This window comes from Callorhinchus milii, unplaced genomic scaffold (genome assembly GCF_018977255.1).
Source record: "Callorhinchus milii isolate IMCB2004 unplaced genomic scaffold, IMCB_Cmil_1.0 Scaffold4, whole genome shotgun sequence".
NCBI classification, from domain to species: Eukaryota; Metazoa; Chordata; class Chondrichthyes; order Chimaeriformes; family Callorhinchidae; genus Callorhinchus; species Callorhinchus milii.
The window spans coordinates 29,305,647-29,330,808 of record NW_024704745.1 but is presented as its reverse complement, the minus strand read 5'-3'; the positions used below and the strand labels follow the sequence as shown (position 1 = coordinate 29,330,808).

General features: G+C 39.4%; 1 protein-coding gene across 3 annotated transcripts in view; it reads right to left on the bottom strand.

Annotated features, from left to right (window-relative positions):
• The window catches only part of tdrd3 (tudor domain containing 3), a 35,368-nt gene that overhangs the window by 5,482 nt on the left and 4,724 nt on the right, over positions 1–25,162 (bottom strand). The window contains exons 1-11 of one of the 3 annotated variants that reach the window (XM_042334303.1): positions 23,591–23,606; positions 20,734–20,799; positions 18,417–18,577; positions 17,361–17,502; positions 16,630–16,701; positions 14,710–14,853; positions 13,643–13,789; positions 10,179–10,338; positions 8,046–8,171; positions 5,789–6,678; positions 4,496–4,621 (exon numbers count right to left, since the gene is read on the bottom strand). In XM_042334303.1, the coding sequence (XP_042190237.1) occupies positions 4,496–4,621; positions 5,789–6,678; positions 8,046–8,171; positions 10,179–10,338; positions 13,643–13,789; positions 14,710–14,853; positions 16,630–16,701; positions 17,361–17,502; positions 18,417–18,490 (1,881 nt within the window). In that variant the 5' untranslated portion in view covers positions 18,491–18,577; positions 20,734–20,799; positions 23,591–23,606. Of the gene's footprint in view, positions 1–3,350; positions 3,545–4,495; positions 4,622–5,788; positions 6,679–8,045; positions 8,172–10,178; positions 10,339–13,642; positions 13,790–14,709; positions 14,854–16,629; positions 16,702–17,360; positions 17,503–18,416; positions 18,578–20,733; positions 20,800–23,590; positions 23,607–25,162 lie in introns of those variants that run through there. The other 2 variants (XM_007893451.1, XM_007893449.2) reach the window with 2 other exon arrangements.

Here is a 25,162-nt window from a genome sequence, read left to right as displayed (position 1 = left end):
TTAAAAATGTTTAGGTGAAACATTGAATAATATTTCAATATGCACAATTCTATTCACATTCACATGTTAAATGTTCCTATTTATTAAACTCAAATGTATTTACTTTAGAAGTGTGTATATTAATTCTTGCCATTTTTTTAAAAATAAAAATAATTCTCAATTTGCCTCACAATAGTGTAATTTTTAACTAAATGCCGTATTTTCAAAATTGAAAAGAATCTTAATTTGCAGTGCTAACCGAATAAAAGGATATGTAGAGTTGCCCTTAATTATGTAATTGAATAAGCAATCAAAAGGATCACAGTAATGACAGAACTGTGTAGTCCTGTATCTTAGAGTTAGAGCACTCGCCTCGCAAGCGAGAGACCTGGGTTTGATTCCCGTGCAGGGCAAAACATCGGGCAAATTTCCCTATTCTACACGCCTGTTAGCATAGCAGTAAGTAGGAATCCGATTATAAGTTGATTGGCAGATCGCTTTTCCAGGGGTAATAATTCCTTAAAAAAAGGTAACTCAATCCTCGACTATTTGTGGGACACTGTTGTGCACAATTGGCTGCCATGTTTCACCCACAAAATATACAGTCAATTCATTTTGCAGTATACTCTGTGAAGCGCTTTGAGACGTCTTTAAGATGTGATAAGGCGGTATACCAATTGCAAAGCTTATTATTCGTAGTATTATAAAGTGCACCTGTAATTTACTTTGTATAAATGGTGAGAACACTAACAAATTAGGCTCCCATGACAATTTCCATGTATAGATAATCAATATTGCATCTTATTATTTGATGGACTTCACTTGGTTGGATCAAATTTATATTGTAGGGAAAAAAATGACACATACTTTACAAACATGTTAAAGATGAATAATATTTCAATGTGCACAAACCTATTTACGTGTAGTATCCTATTTATTAAACACAAATAGCCACAATCTATCACAGTGATTTGAAATTAAATACGTTTTTAATTTATATTGCAACTTTTGAAATTTTCCAATAAGTAGATAAAGATTCTGTGTATAAGGTATGGCTGCAGACCAATAATACATCACAGAATCTGAAATCCTAGCAACAGTCACAAATATTAACTTAATGAAAGCAGACAACTTTTAAATAGGCATTAAGAGTAATGTATATTTCTTGCATGTCTCTCTTCTGAGCATCTATAAAATGAACTGAAATTACTGAGCACTTGGGAGAAACTTAAGTTAATCGGTGCCAGTCAGGCTTTACCAATATTATTGAATTTTTTTTAAAGAAATAAGGACAGATAAAGAAAATGCAATGGATGTAGTTAATATGAATTTTCAAAATTCAAATTGCATTTGATAAGGTACCACATAAGAGAGTTGGCAAAGATTTCACACAGAAATATCCCAGAAACAGCCATTAAAAATGAATGATCAATTTTATTCAGGGGAATTTTTGGCAGGAGTATCAGCCAAGACTATGTGAGGTCAAAGTCCAACACAGAGCTTGAACCCACAACTTTCTGACTCACTGAGGTGAAAGTACTGCTACCAACTAAACCAGGCTGACACCCTTAAGATCAGTAGAGAATTTAACTTAACCTTTTACAAACTAAGAAGTAATTGAATTAAGTATTCTTGCAAAACTATTGATTTCAATTTCAATTTCAAACTATGAAGAGCACAAAATATTCAATATCCAATGTTAATCATTCCAGATTAATGCTGACAGAAAACTAATACTGTAATCTGGTGCTTCCAGGAAGGCAAGAAACAGGAAGCATTTCAAATAGTTTAGGATTCTGGTTCCTCTCCAGAGTAACTTGCCTCAAGTTATTAAACAAAAACTACTGATCCACAAACTGAATTAGATGTTATCAATCCAATAAATGCTCATCCAACTTTATCATTAGATTTTATAAAAGAATATCAGATCCGTCTTAATCTGCTCTGATTCCAGGGGAATAAATGAAATCAATGTTTATAAATCTTTTTGGATTTTTTAAGAAAATATTATTTTTACAATATTGGATTGCTGATTAATTCAAACGAATGGTGCATGCATCCCTTAACATTAAGATATGTTGAACTGGATTTGGAAATCCTCACAAAAAAAATGCATATTTGAATTTATGCCTCAGCTTCAACATCATTACCGAATAAGTTTTGAAATTTCCAACTAACGAATACAGATTTAATCCCTTCGCTACTTCTTAAAAATACCTGAATGAGAACGATAGCCATTTCTTGCATTCAAATTGCATATTTAGTTGCTAACCTGAAAGTTTATCGTACAGTTGTTATATGAATTTAAATTGGATCGTCTTATTGACCATAAAAATTACTTACAGCAACAATTTCATAACTTTAATACAGTTCACAAACTACACTAGATTTGATAACAAAACACTTTTTAAAATATTGATTTCTTTTAAGATAACAATCGTTGCATTTGGTAATGCAAATTATGGTAAGTTCCCCCAAAGTACACTCTCAGAATACATTTTTCTATTTTAATAAATTAACCTGAAATCTTGTAAGAGACAAAAGAATACTTTCAATTCAAAGTAATTCATCCCTATCCTTCTGTATCATCATAAACTAAACATCTTCTGAAATTGAGGAATAACATCAAATATGTGTGCAGCCACCAGCAAAAACACTTGAGCAAACAATGAGTTTGTCTTTTGGGAAGTTTTACTTCAGAATATAGTTTAGGAGAATATAGTTTGACTTCCAAAACTACAAACAGGAAATTTGGGGCAAATAATTAGAAACTAAAGTAGAATACTTACGTACAAAATCAAAACCATAGCACTATCAAACAAACAAATTATAAATATTTTCCAGGTACGGTGTTAATATACAAAATATTTACAGCAACAGTAAACCGTGTTCTGCAAAAATGAATTTCAACTTAAATCTATGGCACACAGGTATGCTGAATTAGATTTAATTCTTGTTGAAATTAAGAATTAATGCTGGAGTCAGTTCCTGGTAACAAAGTGGAAATCATGGAGAAGGAAGGTCAAAAAGAATTAAGATAGACGTTAACCTGAAACAGAGAGTCCTTAGTTATTAACTGTAACTTATATAACAGACAAAAAAGGAAGGGACAAATTCACCCAAGAATGAAGAAAGGAATGTTCATATTCTTGGTTTGGGTGTATATGGATTGACAGCTAATTATATTCTACAATTTATAAATCTTGATATCATTATGTTGGAATCTTACATTGTATAAAGACCTTACTGAGTTTCACACCTCATGCCACTGAATAAAGGATAGACCATATTTTTCAGGTAAATAAGAAGACACATCAGTTGCTACAGTGAGTATTTAATGGAGACCAGGAACAGAAGAGAAATTACAAACGTTTGTGACAAAATGTATAAAACTTTTATTGCAGATAATACATTTTAATACATTTTTCACTGTTTAAATGATTCAAGTTTATTTTAAAGCAATCGTGCTTTGATGTGAAATTGGGTCATCTTTTATGGGCTGCAATCATCGGTGCTCACTCCAATATGGTGGAACAATGGGGGTCCTTCACTCCATTAGAGCATTCTAAAATATGGTAAATAAAATAAAATGTTACCTGCTGTAGCTAGTTGTGTGTAACTAGCTGTCTGAATGATTAATATCCCAAATGCAACGTGCTTTTCTATATTTACCATGATTTAATCATATTTCTGATCAACCAGCAAACTAATAATGGCAGAATTCTATTCAGTGCAAGGTATCTTAGACACCAGCAAAGAAAAATCTCTATTCACGGCTGAACATAGCATTGAATGAATTGACTAAACATTGCATGCAAGATACTTCCAACAGTTCATTTAAAGAAAGTCACGAGAAATTAGATACGTTAGTATCTGGTTACTGTAAACTTTAGTTGAACCCAAATAGGATGGAAATTAAAATAGCTCCAATCATGAATAGCCAAACAAATATTCATTTTTACTCAACTCAGGAGTTGTAATTTTCGAAGCATCATTGCTTATTTGCAATTTGCTTCTAGCACTTTTTATCATGGACATGGGCTATTTATTAGTTCTACATAGGTCTTTGTATAACTTTAAATCTTTATCCTCACAAGCTGCTCTTTCTCTCAAAAGGGTAAAAGTCGTATTTTCACAGCAAAGTCTGTATATTAAAATCAATTACTGGTAATATTCAATACACCACATCAGTATAAGTAATGGGTTTGTAATCTTTTGCAACATGAAGTTATAAAAAAGTGGTAGTTTTTCCAATAATGTTCTGAATGATGTCAATGTGGTTCCATACCTAATCAAATGAGTACATTCTTTCAAATGTTAACTCATCAAGTGCTATTGATAATTTTGCTCATTCAGGCATTAAAATGCTGGGAGAGCAGACTGACATACTTTCAGCAGCACACTTTCTGCCAGTCATAACTCATGAGCCTAAAAATTGTTCCCACTCCAAAATGGAAGAAAAAGGATAGGCAGATATTCAAATTTAATTTTGAAATTAGAAAAAAGCAACACCCACCCTGAATTCATCATGAACTGGCTTAATATTTCTTAGAAGCACTTCCTCATAGTTTCCATAGCCTCTGAAGACAACAACTGCTGTCGCCCCCGAGGGATGAACTGCTTTGATGACTGCTCGGTAAAACTGAAAGAAAAGGGAAAGTCCAAAACTGAAAACAGCAAAATTAGACCAATCTAAGTTTCTTTCTTGGCTCCTCTACCCTCAAACGGAAGTGTGAAACTAATATTTCCATCTCCTGAAAAACACCAATGATGACATTAAAAGTGTGCCAGGAAAGCCAAGAATCAGGTCCTCCTCAACCTACAAGAAGTCATGAAAACAATCACAATTTTGCTCAATTCAAATACTTAAGGAGATTGGACAGAACAATTGTCTAATCTCAGAAAACGGGAAATTTGATAATTAGACTTGTGGTATATTATAGTTTTAAATTTTTTGGCAAATTAGTTCCCTACCAAAGAATGTTCTCGTCACTAGATTTTAAGTTTAGTCACAAACTGACTTCACACTTTCAAAGTTTACTCAACACCAGAAATTAATTGAAACAAATTTCAAAAACTAGGAGTTTTCCTTATCTTAGGACTGAGGCATAATAAACCAAAATTAGACTGATCGGGTTGCGAACTAGTAATAATTATTACAAATAGCATCAGTAAACATGGAAGTAAGACTCTTGTAACTGAATTATTGAATAGAAAAGATGAGAGCCATCAAGTATGCAGCTGCACTTAAATTTATCCAGTTCAAACAATGACAGTGATTTGGCGTTGCTCTTGAATCCATTTGATTGCTGCTGATATTGGTGGAACACATTTCTGCATTCCTCAAAAACATTTTTTTTAGCATATTAACATATTCTGCTAAGTAAGATTATTCTGAAGTACTAACTGTCACTCGGTCACAGTTATGCATACGTATTTTTTAGATAGAAATTTAAAACCTTATGGACTTTCACTTAAGCAGAATTTTTTGGTTTGTTTTGCTGAGGAATTAAATCTAAAGGTATCTGAACAATTGCCTTGAGCGAAATACCTCTTCCCATGTTACAGAATTCATCGATAATTTCATTCAATCAATACCTGCAGGCCATTTAATTCTGATAGAGAATCTTTGTAAATATAAGGAATGAATAGAGATTTAAAAGAAATTAAGAGATTTTCCATCACTTGCATCTCACTCTGGGATGAAAACAAAATTTCAAGAGTTTTTTTTAAAAAACAAAATATTAAACCAAGTTTACAATCATCTGCTGCATGATTAGTAGCTAAAACCCTGCACACTTAATCTTACCTTATTATCTTCCCAGTAGAGGGCTAGGCATGGATCTCCTGGTCTCCAATCAGTAAATTGTGATTTACTTGACATTGTTGAAGAAGGATCAACAGTTTCATAAGATCGTTCCCACGTTTTTTCTCGTTTAATCAGTCCAGTTCTTTTCTTTGAATCTAATTCGTAAATTCCGTTATTGCTCTGAGAATATTCGGTAGATTTTGGCCGACTAGGTTCTGTGGATTTTATAGGTCCTGTTCTTTTTCTTGGAGGAGGATATTCTGCCTGTCCATTTGATATGTTGTGGTCATCAGGAATTTGTCGTTCACTAATATTTTCAATGTGAGAGCTAAAGTCCCTTTCTCTTCTCACAATTCCAGGGTTTCCACCACCCATCACTTGTGATAAATTCATACTTTTTCTTTCACTACAAATATTATAATTATGTGTCTGGTTTTCATACTTTCCTCTTAGTTGGCAACTGTTATCTGAATTATCTTTTAGACCCAGATTCCCTTTAAATTCTGTCAAACTCAGACTATCTCCCAATTTGTTAGTTGCAGTGCTCTCCACTTTACTCTTTCTAGATGGCTCATTATACGAGTAATGTGCTACTTGTTGCCCATGGTCTCCTGGTCTCTCATTACCAGTATAAGGTCTGCCACCTCTTCTCCCTTCCTCTAACCATGGGCTGAACCCCATTGAGTTCTGCCTCTCAGGGCCCTTACCCCTGAGTGGACAACTGTTCTCTTGAATTTTTTTGGCTAATAGATTCTCCCTTTGGAAGCGAGGCGGTCTGTCATGCTTTTGCTGTCTATCATTGCTCCAGTATGGATTCTTCTGATGAATGCCCTTAGCACCAGCACTTTTATCAGAACTTGACTGCTGTTGTGGGAGATGACTTTTTGATTCTGGGGAAATAAATACAAATATTACAGTCTAACATTGAAAGATAGCAGTGTTTCATAGTTTGGTCTTCCTGTTTTTGAAATGTAATTTATTTCAGCATTGTACAATGATGCAATGCCACCAAGGCTAATCACAAACCCCAAATTAAGCCAAGGCTTTTTGTCAGCCAATAAAAATAAATCCAAAATGCAATAAACCATGAAGGCCTGATGTAAATGAATGAACTCATAATAAAAATCACAGCACCCAAACAGCTAAATACATGCAGAAAGAGGCAATGTCAAATACATAAAGGAAGTTGAAAATGATCTTCCTTTGCGGAAGGGGGAAACTGGGGTCTCCTTGGATCCAAGGTGGCAACAGAGCGTCAGAATCAAATCAATCCTCTGTGGCAGTCTTGGTAGTTCTAGTTTTTGAACCAAACAGGTTTGCAGTACTCAAGGGTACAACTGATGACAGGTCAGCCAGGCTGCCTCATCTGCAGAACTTGGGAGGGGCAGACTGGTCATTGGGGCAGGATTTTGTCCACTCCCATTAACCCTGCAAGCCAAAGCCCTAAAGGGTCAAATGATCCAAGCTGAAAAAGCAACAGGAAACTTCCCAGCCAGTGCTTTCAATGGAAAACTATGCAGTTTAAGTGGTTGAACTTCAACAGTACACCAACACACATTCTGGGATTCCCAAGCCTTGGCACATGTCAGACACAGAAATTTCCACATGTAGGTGACGTACATATTTGGAACTCACTTGTGTGAATTGGATACTTTGAAGCTTGGTTCTGCGTTTCTGTATGTGTCAAGACACCCAGCTGACCAACAAAAAGCATAATAAAATAATCCACTCTTTCAAGACTCAAGATGGTACCTGCTATCCACCTAAAACTCAAAACGACTAACTATTAATTATCCTCCTGGAAGATGGCGGAAGGAAAGGGAAAGGCAAATTGTGGCTGAGCACACAAGGTGATATTTGGTAATGATATGTCAGAGTCAAGATAACCATCTATGAAACACCATGAAATGTTTCTTTACCAAGAAGATAATCAACAGCTGGATTGGGTTACCAGAAAGGCTGATAAAAGGCCAAAGCACTGGACTCATTGCCAATCATAAGGTAGGATACATATTATGGAATGGTAATATAAAATTGGGGGAAATAAGCCTTCTTCATATAAACCTCTTCTGCAAAACATCTATTTACATTACATTTATTGATGGTTCACTCTCCAACAAGCACGTTACTATCAAAATCTTCAATCTCCCAACCCACCCATGAGATATGTAATAATATGTATTGCATCAAAATGGAAATGACTTGAAACATTCTTTTTGCTCTGGTTCTTTTCCCTCCAATAAAACACAAAATGTACCTTCAACACTCAACGAGCTCATCTTTGATTCTAGAAAGTCAAACAATGTGCTGGGAGCCGATGGCCTGGCACTCGTTAAATCATCCTCTTCTTCTCCTCTTGATCTGCCTCTGCCTCTTCCCCTTCCTAATAAAGAAAACACCAAGAGAAAAAAATGTAGTTAAATAACCTAATAGTCTAAAAAATCATATTTCTGAAGCATAGGTGTACTCATGAGCAATCCACTAATTCTAAACGCTCCAAGATGCAACAACAACAACAACAAGATTGCATTTATAGAGCTCCTTTCATGTCGGGAGGACGTCCCAAGTTGGGTCGGGACCCGAGCAGGGGGGAAATGGTCAGGGTGAGGGGAGGTAAGGGAGGGAGCGAGCGAGGAGGGGAGGGAAGGGAGGGAGTGAGGAGGGGGTAGAGAGTTGAGAGGGGAGCTGAAGGCACGGTTGAAGAGAAAGGTCTTGAGACCGGCCTGAAGGAGGAAAGGGAGGAAGCAAGGCGAAGGCACTGGGGGATGGAGTTCCAGAGCCTAGGGGCTGAGAGGTTGAAGGCCCGGCCACCGATGGTAGGGCGGTTGGGGCAGGGGATGTGGAGCAGACCGGAGCCAGAGGAACGGAGGGTACGGGCAGGTAGGTAGGGGGATAGTAGGTTGGAGAGGTAGGAGGGTGCAAGGCCGTGAAGGGCCTTGTAGGTGAGGATGAGGATCTTGAATTCGATCCTCTGGGGGATGGGGAGCCAGTGGAGCCGAGCGAGGGTGGGAGTGATGTGGTCCCGAAGCCTGGTGCGGGACAGTACACGAGCTGCAGAGTTCTGAATGACCTGTAGCTTGTGGAGGGAGGTGCCGGGAAGGCCGACGAGAAGAGAGTTCCCGTAGTCCAGCCTTGAGGTGATAAAGGCGTGGACCAGTGTTTCAGCAGCGTGAGGGGTGAGGTAGTGCCGTAGTCTGGCGATGTTCCGGAGGTGGTGGAAGGCAGTGCCAGCTGTGGCGCGGATGTGGGGAAGAAAGGACAGCTCAGGGTCGAACAGAACACCGAGGTTCCTGACTGGCCTTGAGAGGTGGAGAGTGCAACATTGGATGCTGATGCTGTCAGCGCCTGAGGTGCGGAGGTGCTGACGCGAACCAATCAGTTTTGCGCACATTAAGCTGAAGAAAGTTGTCTCTCGTCCAGGACTCGATGTCAGACATCATATATGATCACATCGCAACCCCATGCGATGTGATTATATAAATGCAAGTTGTTGTTGATCCAAACATCAGTCACTATACGATACACTAAACATGGTAAAAATTCTATGAAGCACTTCACAACATCTCAACGACATGATAAGACCCTATACAAAATGTAAGCATGATGACAACATTGCTAGAATAAAGTAGTTTATTTTATTGTAATAAAATGGAATACCCCAAAAGTTTCTGATGATGTGCTTAAAGAACTTAAATTGGTAGTACCAATGGTTAGAAATCCAAATGTTATCACTGATAGTGAGTATTTCTGTAATTTTGCAGCCTCCAAAAGTCAGGAAGCAAGATATAAACTCCCTGCAAGACACATTATTAAAACATTGGATTGATGTGGTACTATCAGGTTATAATTTCTATATGTTATCCACATGAATTAGACAAAATCTTCTGCTCACATGAAAGCCCCTTTATATAAAGACAAGGAGTTGACATACACTCCATGCCCCATTCTGACAAGTTGTTCATTTTGGAGCAAGGTGTCCGGCTGTATAAATGCACAATGAATGAGATCCACAGAGAAACCATCTTATAACTGAATTTACACTGTAAAGAAGGAGGTTATTAAATGTCTGTGCTTCACTTTTTTACCATTATTTATACAAAAGATATGAATGCTCAGCATAACCTGTACTCAATCAAGTAATCACAAAAGCTCAAGAATAATTTAAATTCAGGTCCAATCAATGTATCTAGTCTTATGCAAATACTTTAACAGGTTGAGCTGGTTAGGGGAGTTAGCATAATTCATGAAGTTAATACCAGTACAGTTTGAAAATGAAATGTGAAACACTCATTTTGTAAAATGCTTCATAAGACCAACGTCTCCCATTGATATTTCATGGAAGAGGGTAATTTTTAAAAAACATAAATTGGCAAAACTGTCTAGACTTTACCTCTTGAAGGTGGATTATAGGTAGTTGGTTGTGGTTTAGTGCTATTGAGAAGAAAATTTAATGCATTTTCAAGATTGTTGCTATGATCCATTAGTGCCTCTCTTGCTTCTTCCTTGCTGAATCCCATCTCAATTATATTTTGTAAAGCTCTCTCATCAACCTATAAATGAAGAGAAGTCCTCATTAAAGAAAACAATTTTTCACTCTCCACTTCCATTCAATATCAAACAATATTTAATTGCAGGACACAATATGATCGGTGACGCAGTTTCTTAAACACTGAACCATTTATTAATAATAATCCCTTCATTTAATAAAAATTAAACAAAATATCCTTCAAGTTTTGGAAATGCAGAGGGGGCAAGGGTTATGTAGAAAGTCCACGTTCGTAAAGCAAAGGAAGTAAAACGAGCTGGAGGAGATTGCAATGAGAGTGGTGCAAAGTTATTGGGAGATTTGAAGATCACAACAAGAATCTTGAGAGCAATCTGTTGGGCAATTGGAGACAGGCAATGATAAGAGAGATGGGCAGGCGAACATGGTGTGGGAAAGAATACAGGCTGCAAAGTCACGGATGAGCTGGAACTTGTCAAAAATGGAGCTAAGGAGCTCAAGTGAAAATGGGGGTTGATCAGCAGAGTTTGAGATGGGAAAGGAGGTGAAGACTCAATATAGGCTTTAAAGAAGAGCTAATGGTCATAAGCGGGTGAACTAAAGTGAACAACTAGAGTGGTTGATGAGATCTTAACTGAGGCAAGCAGATGCTGGCAAAAACCTAGAGAAAAGCTTCCAATTTGTGGATATCTCTCCCAAGGACTTTCAGTAAACAACTTGCTTTATATTATTAGTCAGATTAAAACATTTATGGCGAAGATTTGCAAAGAATTTACAAAACAGAAACAAGCCACTCGGTCCACCCAGTCCGTGCCAGTATTTATACTGTACACAAGTCTTCACTCATTCCTTACTCCCTCCCTCCCTACCCTTCTATTCCCCTTTTTCTTGATTGTCCAACTTCCCCTGAATACATCGACACGATCTGATTCAACCACCTCTTCAGGGAACAAGTTCAACAATCTTACTGCCCTCTGCGAGAAAGCAGTTCTTCCTAAATTCTCTCTTAGATTCACCAATCACTATCTTATATTTGTGTCCTTTGGCTATGGACTCCCCAACCAGTGGAAACGGCCTATTTATGTTAAGCTTATCAAACACTTTTAGATATTAAACATTTCTATTAGGTCTCCCTTAAACGTCTCTTCTCTAGCGAAAAAAGGCCCAACTTTGAAAGTCAGTGCTGAGGAACAGCAAACAAACAAGCCCATAACAAACATGACTCAATGGCAAATATAACAACCATATTATTTAAACAAAATCATGAGGCAAATTTGAAGTATGAGCAGCGTTTTTTCCACCTGAACATTTATTTCCCTTATTTGACATTTGACAATTCTCTGCACTTTAGCAAATATGGTTTGAAATAGTATCTTACACTTCACAAGTCCTAACTGTAATAGCTATGCTAACCAGTGAGTGTCCTCAAGGTTCCAAGTAGAAACAAAGTCTGCAAAAGGCCACTAATTTTAGTATTTACTGAATTCCAGACAAAAATATCTGCATCCAAATCCTTGTTTTAGTGGTAGTTAAAATAGCAGCATCAGTTTCAAAGAATCATACAAATAATTCACAAGTACCACTTTAAATATATATTTTATAATGCGCCTTCATTGTAGGGCCACACATTTACATAAACACATTTCCATTAACGTTCAATTACAAAACATGGGAATAGGAGGACATGCGTTAAGAGTTGTAAACGGCTATTTCAGGACAGAGGATAATCAGACAGAAAAGGTAGTAGAGGCCAGGACACGACTCATTTAAAATACAGCTTAATGCTGTGACGGGAGGACGGTAGGGTGAGTGTTCTAGAGAGATGAGATGGGCCGAAAGGCCGTGTACATCCAAACCAAACTTGTGAATTACACTCTTCTAACTTTGTGTGCAACAGGGCCACAAGTAAGGGTGACTACATCTGGCCTTAGTTATTACAGTAATTATATTTTACAGTTTCTTTGATGTCTAAATACTGAACAAATGGAACAAGTCACACCGTGATGCTTGCATTCATGATTAATGATAAGAGTATCAGAACAAGTTAAATGCATGATAATTTAGCTGTTCAGGTTAAAATTCTTGCCAAATTTGAAATTGCTTCCCTAGAAAAATGTAGCTAATCAATGCATGAACAAAGATTCTTCCATAAATGAACTGGAACAGATAGTTGATTATATCAAGTTCTCACTGAATTGACTGGCATTTCATGGAGCACACCTTCCTCAGAGAAATTGTTCCTCGATAATCAGTCATTTTCAGATGCTATTGCATTCTGGAGAAGTCAAACAGCTCGAACAATACTTTCATAAAGTTAGAGACAGTGAGCTTAGTTGGTCCTAATGTTTTCACCATGCATCTTCCTTCCCCAACTAACCACTGATTCATGTACCATCCCTTGCCCATAATCTACAATTTGTATTTATATTGCATCTTTCATGTAAAAATAGTCTCAAATGACCTTATGCAAAATCTAAAGACAACTACAATCTCAGGCATCAGCGTGGAAAGGGTGATATAGATATCCCATAATCAATACAATAATAACCCTTGCAAGTACTACAGCATCTTATCACACTGAAATGTCTCAAAGAGTTTCAGAAAGTTTTTCTGTAAAATGTTATGACTACGAATGTGGTGGCAAACGTGGCAGCACAAGGCAATGTCCCACAAACAGCCAAGAGTCCTTGACTGTTTGTGGAAACATGTAGCTCAGTGGTTAGAGCACTCGCCTCACAAGCAAGAAACCTGGGTTCGATTTCCGGGCAGAGCGAAACGTTAAGCAAGTTTCCTTACACCATACGCCTCTGTTACCAAGCAGTAAGTAGGAACCCGGGTGTTAGTTAATTGGCGGATCGCTTTTCCGGTGTAATAATTCCTTAAAAAAAAAAATAACTTGGTCACTCAATCCCCGACTATTTGTGGGACAACTGCTGTGCGCAATTGGCTGCCACGCTTCGCACACAAATTAATTGACTTTACAATACATTCTGTGAATCGCTTTGAGACGTCCCGAAGACGTGATAAAGCGCTATATCAAATGCAAGGATTATTGTTATTATTTATTACATTCAATCGCACTCCTCTGACATTCCCTGAAAGTGGTTTTGGAATCATTGTAAACACTGGGAGATACAGAACACGAGAAGGAAAAACATTATCTTAAAGAGTCACCAATAAACTCACAGGCAGATGCTCTTACAGTACATCCTGATCTTGCCCATCCAATGAAATAAAGTTAAAAAGAAGAAAAGAATCATGAATAGTTTCTTACAATAGATTCATTATAAAAATCAGAAACTAGTAGGAGGGAGAAGAGGAAGGACTCAAGATACAATCTGAAAACTTACCAATTCTCGATATACTCCATCAGGTTTTCCATCTCCCCTGGTATATTTTTCCTCTCGGGTCTTTTGGAAGACCTCCCTACTTCTGTTACTTGCATTAATTGGATTTAGATTGCTTCGAGCACTGCTGCCTCCTCCAAATGTTTTTGCCTTTTGAAAAAAAATAGAAACCGATACAGTTAATTCTCTGAATCAATAATTTTGACTATTATTTGAATGCAGATAGATACTTTTCAGAAACCAAAAGAGTGCATTTAAAAAAAAAGATATATTTTCTTAAGTGCTATCTGGCCTACAGCAGTTAAAATCAATGCACTGCATACCATAAATTAAGCAAGCTTCCACTGGCAGTAAGATACAATGGGAGGCATGGAGGGTACTATACAAATTCATGGTGGTGGTGTTGTCATCTCAGGTATTTATCCTGCAAGTTTTTTTTAAAAAAGCCAATTCCCAGACAATTTATGATTTTTAAGACAAACGAAGAACATATTATTTGTTTCTACCAATTTTAAAGATTGAATGATATCTACTTATCTATTCCATAATAAAAACTATTCACAATTTAGAGCAGTTTCCCTACTCAGTGCTCTCCAATAAATTTGTGAAACACTTTGAGATTTTAATTCCATGTGTAAGCCACTACAATTGCAAGCTGTTTTGTAAGGCTCTTTCATCCCCTTTCTTTTTCTGAATACACTTTACAATGCATTAATAATAAGCTTTTGAATAAAAGCCAGAAGATATACAAAATATTCTAAACATACTTTCAATTCCCAATGAAAATATTAACATATTCAATAACTGTTAACAGTAACAACCTTCATCTAGATACTGTCCTTCATGCAACGACAGGTAGTGTCTGAACCATGGTGGACTTTGACGCCAAGCCGGGAGAAAGGGAAGGGAACCGCAGGCACAGTCAAAGGGGAAGTCTTCAGGTGAAATTTGAAGACAGGAAAAGAGACGACAAGGTGGAGAAATTGAGGCAGGAAGTGCGGTAGGTTTAGGATGTCATGACAGAGGGCAAGGTCTCTGATACTGGATGGTTAATTAACACTGCACTTTACCTCCTTATTCTTGGATATCTCTGCAATAGCTGCAGTCCTTTGCTTCTCAAATTCATCATCACCTGAGGTTTTATTTGCGCCAACAACTTGTAATGTTTTCCTCTTATCAAGGTCTCGTCCATCAACTTGATCACGAACAGATTTCTGAAAAATATTACAGCATACTTACAAAAAGATACTAGGTAAAATTTGGATACAAAATATTCACAATTTTTTGCGATCAAACTTGAAGCAGAATTCCATCTTCATTTAATCTCCACAAAGAACAACAACAAGATTTCATTTATAGAGGGCCTTTCACGTCGGGAGGACGTCCCAAGGTACTGGACAGTTGGGTCGGGACTCGAGCAGGGGGGAAATGGTGAGGGGAGGGAAGGGAGGGAGCGAGGAGGGGGTAGAGAGTCGAGAGGGGAGCTGAAGGCACAGTCAAAGAGAAAGGTCTTGAGACCGGCCTTGAAGGAGGAAAGGGAGGAGGCGGCGAAGGCACTGAGGGACAGAGTTCCAAAGCCTAGGGGCTGAGAGGCTGAAGGCCCGGCCACCAATGGTAGGGCGGTTAGGACGGGGGATGTGGAGCAGACTGGAACAAGAACGGAGGGTACGGGCAGGTAAGTAAGGGGATAGCAGGTCGGAGAGGTAGGAGGGTGCAAGGCCGTGATCTGGAAAAGGAAGGGAGGTGACCGAAGGCACAGTCGAAGAGGAAAGTCTTCAGGTGTGATTTGAAGACAGACAAAGAGGTCGCAAGACATAGAGATTGTGGCAAAGAGTTCCAGAGATTCAGGAAACCGTGGCAGACAGTGGAGTGGGGTGTGAACAGAATGGTAGGGAAGTGCCAGGGCCTGAAGATTGTACTTTATGTATGTATAATTGTTCAACTGTTATTGATGAAACTTGCATTTCATTGAAGAATATCTTTCAGTGAAAGATTGAATTTGTTTCATCTTTACTTTTATTGCAAATAAAATTCCTTTCTCAAAATTCAATCTGGTCAGGTACTATATAGTTAAGTTCACACTACATAACTTTCGTCCAGAGCTCATGAAGGTGGGTAGTCTAGCAAAGTAAGTGTCTATTATCAGAGGTGATAATGTTTGAAAAGGCAGCACAAAACATTTCTGCTGAAAAGTACTAATTCAATAACCTTACTGCTCAGCAAAAAATAATCAAATCCTTAATAGCAGCTCATCTGTGTATGTGGTGGTAGGGGCATCGATAGTAATTTTGTCTATTATTAAGACATATCCAGATTTTCTAAGAAGACCTGAGTGAAAATAACCAAGTTGAAATACTAGGGAGGTCATGCTTATATACACAAGGATGTTATTATAGGAGAGCCTGTAATATGGTGGACAAATACCACATCTAAAAATATATCCTCCTAAGGTAAAGAAAGTAGGGAAGCTAAGATCTCACTGGGTTGAATTGGCCCTGAATAATAGATCCAGAGTAATCCAAAACATTGTTGATGGCTAATGAGATACAGATATAGCCATGTCCTCACACCTGAAAATTTACAGGTGTTTTATGATACCCTAATTGGAAAACCCTGAATTGGTATTGGAAAATCTCAAATTGTTAACATATATTTAATTAAGTTTGATGACTCACAGCAATAACTATCATATATTTGAATGCCCCTCGACAATGCAAAGTTCTGAAGAAGCTTAACATTAACATAATTGTGTAAAGCTGAAGTCAAAATGCAAACACTGCTTTGGTTTAGTTTCAAAGCAGGTTTTCATCCATTCTATTTTATGGTCTATTAACATTAAAATTTGCTTAATTCACTTATAAAAATAGAACAAAATTCTCCTTAAATTCTTATTTTGAACTCATTTACTGGAAGCAAAATCATGCTACAGACCAAATGTCATCTGTCTCGTATTTATGATATTTGTCAGTGAAGCATAATTGCTTACATACCTGCCCAAAAGGCACAAATGGGGGTGGTCCACCTTCTGTTCCAATATTACTTCGATTATACTTTGCCAAACTCTGAAAAGACAAAAGCTTCTTTTAGGTATCTTTTTAAAAAGATACTTGCTATTATTATTCAATGAATTAGAATTTTTTTTAATTTCTTACATTAAGTTGAAGGAACCCAGTCCCTATTATTATAAATTGAGGTAAACAAATTTCCTCACAAAGACACAAGCAAACATACACACGAGTTAGTCACCACAAGATGGCTGGTGTCATTTGTAACATTTAGCCCTGAAGCAAGTCTTTCCCTTGCCTAAGTTCCCAGCATCTCACTGTTACTTTACCCACCAGACTTGTTGAATATCCCAAATGATTTTACACTGCAAGGTGATACCAATTACTACAATAAACTCCTGATAAGTCGTTGCTGGGGCGGAGGGGAGGAGGGAGGGCATTATCCAGAGTGGTGAGTTAGACGCAGGTACTCCTGGCCTACAAGGGATCGCTGTGATTCCTGCAGCCGTTCAGCATTGTGACAAGTGAAGCCAGGGTCTTCTTATCAGGAGTTTACTGCTTAGGATGAAGGCTAAATAATATTGGCTCAAACAATTTGTACAGATGGTGCTACTTTCATTTTTGTGCTTCTTTAATTTTTAATCTTGCTCAACAGAAAACCTCCAAGTCTATATAAACAAAATATTGAATTAAAAAATTCTAGCATGTTACCTCACCCTTTGCAACTCCCACTTCTCTATTAAGTGATCCACTTCACCACCAAGGACGACAATATTGGCATCCAGCAACAGCAGAAATCCATTTCTGATTTTAACAGTCCCAACGCATTTGATTTTTGTGCCAGGTGGGGTATTGAGGCTATGAAGGAGAAAATACGGATTAGGACCATTTGCAAACCATAGAAATCATGTTCTCCTTAATTGGCTTAATCATTACAATTAAAGCTTTCACAAATGCATTGTAATTTGTTGGAGAAAAATGCATAGCACAATTGGGAGTAATGAAGTTTGTCAAGACACAAAGTTAGTGAGTCGGTAAAGTATTGAAGATTGAAGATGTGGTAACTATGCTCCCGACATTACGACTGAGGAGAGAAGAAACCAAGGCATAAAACTAAGCCCAGGACACACCACCAGAGGGATTAAGAAATTGTACAGTATAAATTAGTTTTGAAGTATCAATGGAAGTCAACATAAGCCAATGTATTCTAACAAAGTCCATAAATGGGGTCTATTTTAATACCCATAAGGCTGGGGTCCATCACAGTTTTAGAGAGGAAAGAAGATAAATTAAATAATGGTAAGGTGATACCAAGTTTCTGTTTTAAAAACTTACAGACTGTTGGAGAAAAAGAGGAAAGGAGTACCACAACAAGTATCGTAAGCTTCTGGAAAAAAATCTTAAATGGAAGAGCAAGTAAGGTGGAGGAAGTCAAGGAGAAAAAAAATATGCAAAACATTAGCCAGCATTACTCAGAGCTATCCAAAAACCCTTCTGAAGAGTGCTCATTGGTAAATATCACGTAAGGACCGATTGAACTCAACTGTGATACTCATTGTTTCAGGAATTTACCAACATTCTCCTTCCAAGCTTACACGTGGAAAAATGGCCACTTAGGCCAGGCAATGCAAATGGTAATAATACCGACGACCATGACAATCTAGAATAGCATGGGAATAAAATGGAGGAACACAAAATGCATTCCTTTTTCTATTCCACCCACCATCATACACATTTACGGCTAGCCTGCTCAAATCCCCCAAAAAACATACCCGATTTTAGAAAGTTGGCTAAACTCTACTCCTATGCAGTTCACATTCCCATCTGTAAATTGTACACGCAACATCCGTGGTGCAGCTTGAGAATCTTCATTATCTTTTGGAGCAGATATATTCCTTATCTTCTGGATTTGTAAGACACATGGACCTTCAAGCTTGAAACAGAAATATTAATGAACTCTTTACACATCATTTGATACAAAAAAAATTAAATGTGTTTGCTACATGCTTCTTGAACCAAATTCTAACAGAAACAAATCCAGACAGTGAGCAAGATCCCGAGGTGCAAATACAAAGCAAGAACCGCCCAGTTTTAATGTCTTATTTATTGTCCTCCTGATGTGAAATGCGGTATACAAATGTAAATTGTTGTTGTTGTTGAGTTACTTCAAAATATTGTAGGACATTGCAGCAGTAGAATCGTTACAATTGTCTTCATTCCCCAGGAAAGGAGATAATCTGTAGGACCCTCCATTGCTACATAGTAGACTCCATTGAAAGTTGGTTTACCATCAATACTTTTGTCCAGGGCACAAATTTGTGACCATTTGGGCAAAATACTATACACCAACATATTAACTTCGGGAGAGATGGGGAAAACATTTTTTTTAAAAAAAGAACAGATCAGAATTAAACTGAAGCTGTATTTGGATTTTTTTTCTGAAATAGGTTTGTGGCTACGGATGCTTAGGATTCCAACAATATCAGCAAACCACCTCCACAAAGAACACTTCATGATAGATGGCTAGTTCTAGGCAACCCTCTGGTTCAAGCAAATAGATCAAAATCCCTCATTCACATGACAGTATTTTATTTACATGTGAAGAACTCAATGCACCAGGACTAAGAACTCCCCCCTCCACTGCAACTATGTATTATCAAGGTTAAAATAAACACAATTAAGATAGTATCGCTTCTAAATCTGAAATGTACGTGTGATAAGGGTGTGTAGCAGCAACACTAATATTATTTTGAAACACCCGACAAGTGATACATACATATATCATGGAACAAATTAATATTCGCTAGTTTAAATTCCATTCTATCAGGAGGAGGGGCTGTTTAGTTAAATAGACATTTCTCCCCACTCACAGCTATTTTTTTCTGGTCAATCCCTGCTCGGAGGTGGGCAGAATGAAAACATTTTGCTGCAAGACTCCAACATTTGAACATTCGTAAAAGTTCTCATAATTCAACAAAAGCATCGAAACCCACTAACAGCATTCCTGCAAAACCTAGTTTCTGCCATTAAATTACTTTAGTGAACTATGTCAACATCAGAGCAGCCTCTAGTGACACAAATTTGTAATCCAGCATTACAATTTATTTCTGCCTGTTCGTTCTGCTTTATGAATAAAAAATGAACAGCAGAAATGTGGGCAAACCATGCTCAGCTCAAAGCCAACACTGTGTTCAATCAAATGATGTTTGTGTGTAGGAAATTATAATTCAGCATATTTTTCAAATTTGGGATATAAACGAGAATGCAGTAAAACTTCATTACATGTCAAAAGGAAATGGAATTAGTGCATTGATTTCACTGGAGCAGCAATCCAGTTGGCTAATAAAACTGCTAACACTGTGTAACAATATCATTCCAGAACACTGCAGAGGGTAACGAGTGTACAACAACAACAACAAGGTGGCCTTAAGCACGGTCGAAGGTTTTCAGGCTGAGTTACAATCCTGCTTAAAATAGTTCAGCAGAATTGTAACCCAGAATAAGGGTATCACTCTCAGTAACTCTACGTAATGGCATTTGGAAATAGAGCATCACTGGGCTCGTGGCAGGGACAGAAATCATGGAGTGTGGGAAAAGGTGTAGAAAAAGAGTTTTGGGATGAATGAAAATATACAAGGAAAAAATTGTTCAAAAACCAAAGAAATTTCCTCACATAACTTCAAGCTGTCGTTACTCTGGGCCAATAGAAAAGTGCGGCTGCACATTTTCCACGGAATTCGAGACAAGCACTCTGCAAACACTCCCCTCCGATACAAACTTGTACACACAGTGTGCCGGGGGCCCCGGCCTCTGCGCGCTGTTTGTTTGACACCGCTACTGTGGACGGAGCGGCTCGGGTCGTGCATGCGTGGCGCAGGGAGTGTTGGGATTACGGAAGAAACTTCTCCATTGCCCACCCCCCCAACTGATAGCAAGACAAAATAGGAACTTTGGATGAATCATCATCACTGAGCCACTCATCTTGCACCATAGTTTTCCTTCAAAATATATCCAAAAGTGGAGTTCTGAGACTTTTGTTTGTAAACAATTTGAACAGACCACAGAAACATATTTAGATGGACCACTTACCTTCTCCACTCGTCCACTATTGATGTCATTTGGAAGAAATTTCTTACCAATTGTTCTTAAATCAGTCTGTGGGAAAATATTTAAGCAAAAAGATCAGGATATAAATATTTCTGACAAATGTACACCACTACAATTTACTTCTCAACATTTTATTGTGCACACAAGAATTAACTTAACTTCTTTGCATGGAATTAGAATCATAGATTCGTACAGCACAAAAAGAGGCCATTCGGCCCATCAAGTCTGTGCCGGCTCTTTGAAAAGAACAATGTACTGTATAATTTTTTGTTAATTGTTAATGTTAATTATTTGATGATTCTACAAATTATTGTACCGCACAGGGGATTCTGGTTTTACCACCAACCATAAGGTTCTTTGTTGCTAATCATTCAGAAAGACCCAAAAATAAAAATAATAGATCTACTCATGATCTTGAAGTGTGTGGATCAGTTAAATTGGTAGCACCCAAACCTCTGAGTCAGAAGAATGTGGGTTAAGCCTCACATTAAAACTTGAAACTCAAAGTCTAAGCTGAAACCAACACAGTCTTGGGCATGTGCTGCTTTGTTTTAGGTGCCGTTCTTAGGATGAGACGTAAAATCGAGGACCCATCTGCCTGTTCAGATGGACGTTAAAGATGTCATGGCATTATTTGAAAAGAAAGGGAGTTTCTTCCAGTGTCCTGGACAACAATCCCTCAAATAAAATAGGTCACTCATTCCATACCTATCTGTGGGACAGCACTATGGCAAATTGGGTTCCACATTCATGCAGAGAAAAATAAGTCAAACTTTACAGTATACTTCCTGTGTAGCACTTTGAGAAGACCTGGCATGAAAGGCACTATACCAAATGTAAGGATTATTACTACAAATATATTTTAAACCTCATACCGGTCTGCCATTCTTGTGCTTAGGTAACATGCTCATAATGGGCGATTTCAACTTCCACCTAAACTCCCCTTGCACCACGTCTGCCGACTTCACTCCTCTCCTCCCTAAACCTCACCCTTCATATAAATTCACCCGCCCACAACCGTGGTCATGCCCTTGACCTCGTCATCACCCACGGCCTTGACATTTCCAACCTCAGCATAGTGGACAAGGCCATCTCGGACCACTTCCTCATCTCCTTCTCCTCTCACATCCCTCTCTCCTCCACCAAGCACTCAACCATTCTCTACCGCCCTTGAAAAAGGCTACCCCCCTGAGACCCTCACAAAGGTCCTCTCATCATCAAACATCCTATCCCTCTGGCCTTCCACCCACGGAGCCATCCAGCTGCTCCATGATCGCCTCTCCTCCACCTTCAACTCCCTCTTCCCCCTAAAATCCAGGGCCATCTCCAAACCCACCCGATCCCCCTGGTACAACAACCACCTCCACCACCAAAAAATCCAAACCCGTCTGCTTGAGCGCAGATGGCAGAAAACTGGCCTGACAGTTCACCACCAACTGTGGCTCGAGCATCTCCACAGCTACCATCGTTCTTTTGACACTCGCAAAAACGGCCTTCCACTCCAACATCATCTTGGAGGCTAAACACAACCCTAAAATCCTTTATTCCCCACCACCCACTGCCTCCTCTGTGCACCCCCTCAGGCCTCCTCAATCTTCGTATCAAATGCCAAGTGCAAGGAGGTCATAGACTTCTTTTCATCTAAATTACGTAACATCAGCCAGGCAGCCTCATCCACCTGCCCCTTGTCACCCACCACCACGCCTTCTCTGTCCCCCTCAGCTGCTCCTACCACCACCCCCATTCTACATTCCTTCCTCCCCATCTCTCTCCTCCCTCTCACCCACCATCACCCCCATGAAACCCACCACCTGCTGCCTCGACACCCTCCCTACCAATTTACTGGTCACCCAGCTCCCCCTCCTCTGCCCACTGAAAGTCATAAACAACATTCTCTCTATCTGTGACCAGGGCTCCCTCTGCCTCCTTGTCCTCTCCGCCGCGTTCAACGCAGTTGACCACACCATTCTCCTCCACCGCCTTTCCTCCGTCATCCACCTCAGTGGGACCCCACTCTCCTGGTTCGAGTCCTACCTCACAAACTGCCAGAAGTACATCTGCACAAACAGCTTCTCCTCCCACTCTCACCAGGTCACCTGTGGGGTACCCCAAGGATCCATCCTTGGCCCCTTGTCTTTCTGATCTATATGTTCCCTCTTGGGGATGTCATCCGCAGACATAGTTTACACTTCCACATGTATGCAGACGACACCCAACTCTATTTTACCATCTCTCTTTGCGACCCCCAGTCCCCTGATGTTCTGTCAGGCTGCCTGTCAGATCTCAGGGGCTGGATGAGCGCAAATTTCCTTCAGCTGAACGATGACAAGACGGAAGCCCTACTCTTTGGCTCTCGTCAACGTCTAAAATCTCACGCCTCTCACCTGCTCCACCTACCCGACCGCCCCCTAAAACTCTCCGAACCCGTACGCAACCTAGGCGTCAGGTTCGACCCCCAATTATCCTTCCTCCCCCACATCCGGTCCCTCACCAGCACCGTTTCGTTCACCTCTGACGCATCGCCCGTCTCTGCCAATACCTCTCCCCAAAAGCCGCTGAAACCCTGGTCCATGCCTTTGTCACCTCTCGGCTGGACTACTCTAACGCCCTCCTCGCCGGCCTCCCATCCACTACCATCCATAAAATCCAAATCATTCAAAACTCTGCCGTTCACATTCTCAGCATTCTCACCCTCACCAAACTCCACTCCCTGATCACCCCAGTCCTTGCCAGACTGCACTGGCTGCCTGTCCCAGAAAGGATCGACTTCAAGTCCCTGCACTCCTCTGCACTCTCCTACCTCTCTGACTTCCTCTCTCCTCAAAACAGTACCTGTTACCTTCGTTCCTCCGGGTCTGGCCTCCTCCTCATCCCCCGAGTCCTCCACTCCACCCTCAGCGGCCGTGGCTTCAGTCACTATGCCCCGAGGCTCTGGAACTCCCTTCCTCACTCCCTTCGCCTCGCTCTCTCCCTTCTTATTTTCAGGTCTCTGCTGAAGACCTTTCTTTTCGACTGCGCCTTTGGTCACCTTCCTCCCCCTCCCCGTGGCTCGGTCCCGGGATCCGTTACTGTGAAGCGCTCTGAGACGCCGTCCGGCGTGGAGGGCACTATATAAATCCAAGTTGTTGTTGTTACGAAAGGAATAACTACCTACGTATGTTGTACAGAACTCCAGATGCTATTGGAAGGAGTAATATGGGCTCGGGCTTCAATAATATACTACAAAGTAGAAAGGCCTGGTATTTTTTCCTTCAAAAAACAATTTACATTTATATAGCCCCTCAGGTAGGGTAGCATCCCAGAGCGCTTGACCAGCATCAACAATTTCCAGGCAAGCAGCTTAGGTTACAGATAAGCTGAAACTCAAAAATAATATGCATGACAATTCAGAGTAAAACCAAGTTCTGGACCACCAGCACTATTGGTTGCTTACACTACATTCCTATGCTTTCTCCATAAATCTGTATTCTCTAATTAGTAATGCAAGTATCAATTATAAGATTATTTAAAATCTCTGCTATTATTCCGAGTGAAAAACTGTCACAGATAACAACAACATTCTGATATGAAAGCATGGGACGAGCAACCAAAGTATTCAGGATTGAACTTTGAAATTAACGTAATGCCCTGATGTTTATTTCGTAATATGGTACTAATTTCCTATTTGAATGCAAAGTTGAACCAATGAGGTGGACCAAATTTGATTCACTTCATCTAGGGAAAAAAATCCCAGTGGACCTGGCAGTATCATGTGCTTTTTTATTTGAAGCTTTGTTGTCCTGTTTAATCTCCGCACTTGTTGTCACTTCCCATAACTCTTGCTGTTGACAACCAGGTGGAACCCAATGATGTGCAATGAATGAAAATGGGAAGCACAATACAACCTGACAACCAAAGTATAAAATCTACTAAGTCATGCCAAGTATAAACAAATATTATATTACCTGCTAAAAATACTTCTAAAATATTACATTATTTTGCCTGCAAATATATTCTCTTCATCTACTCAAGGCTGAGACTGATAGATTTTTAAAAAACAGAGGGGATATGGGGATAGGGCAGGTAATTAGAGTTAGGTCTAAAAATCAGCCACGATCTTATCGAATGGCGGGGCAGGCTCGAGGGGCCGAATGGCCTACTCCTGCCCCTAATTCTTATGTTCTTTTGTACTACAACAACAACAAGATTACATTTGTATAACGCCTTTCACGTCGGGAGGACGTCCCAAGGCGCTGGACAGAGAACAGCATTTCAGAACCGAGCTGGGGTTGGGGGGGTAAGGTAAGGGAGGTGGCTGATGGCATGGTCGAAGAGGAGGGTCTTGAGGAGGCTAAGGAGGGGGCGAGGCGGAGTGATTGGGGGATGGAATTCCAGAGGTTAGAGGCAGAGTGGCTGAAGGCTCTCCCGCCAA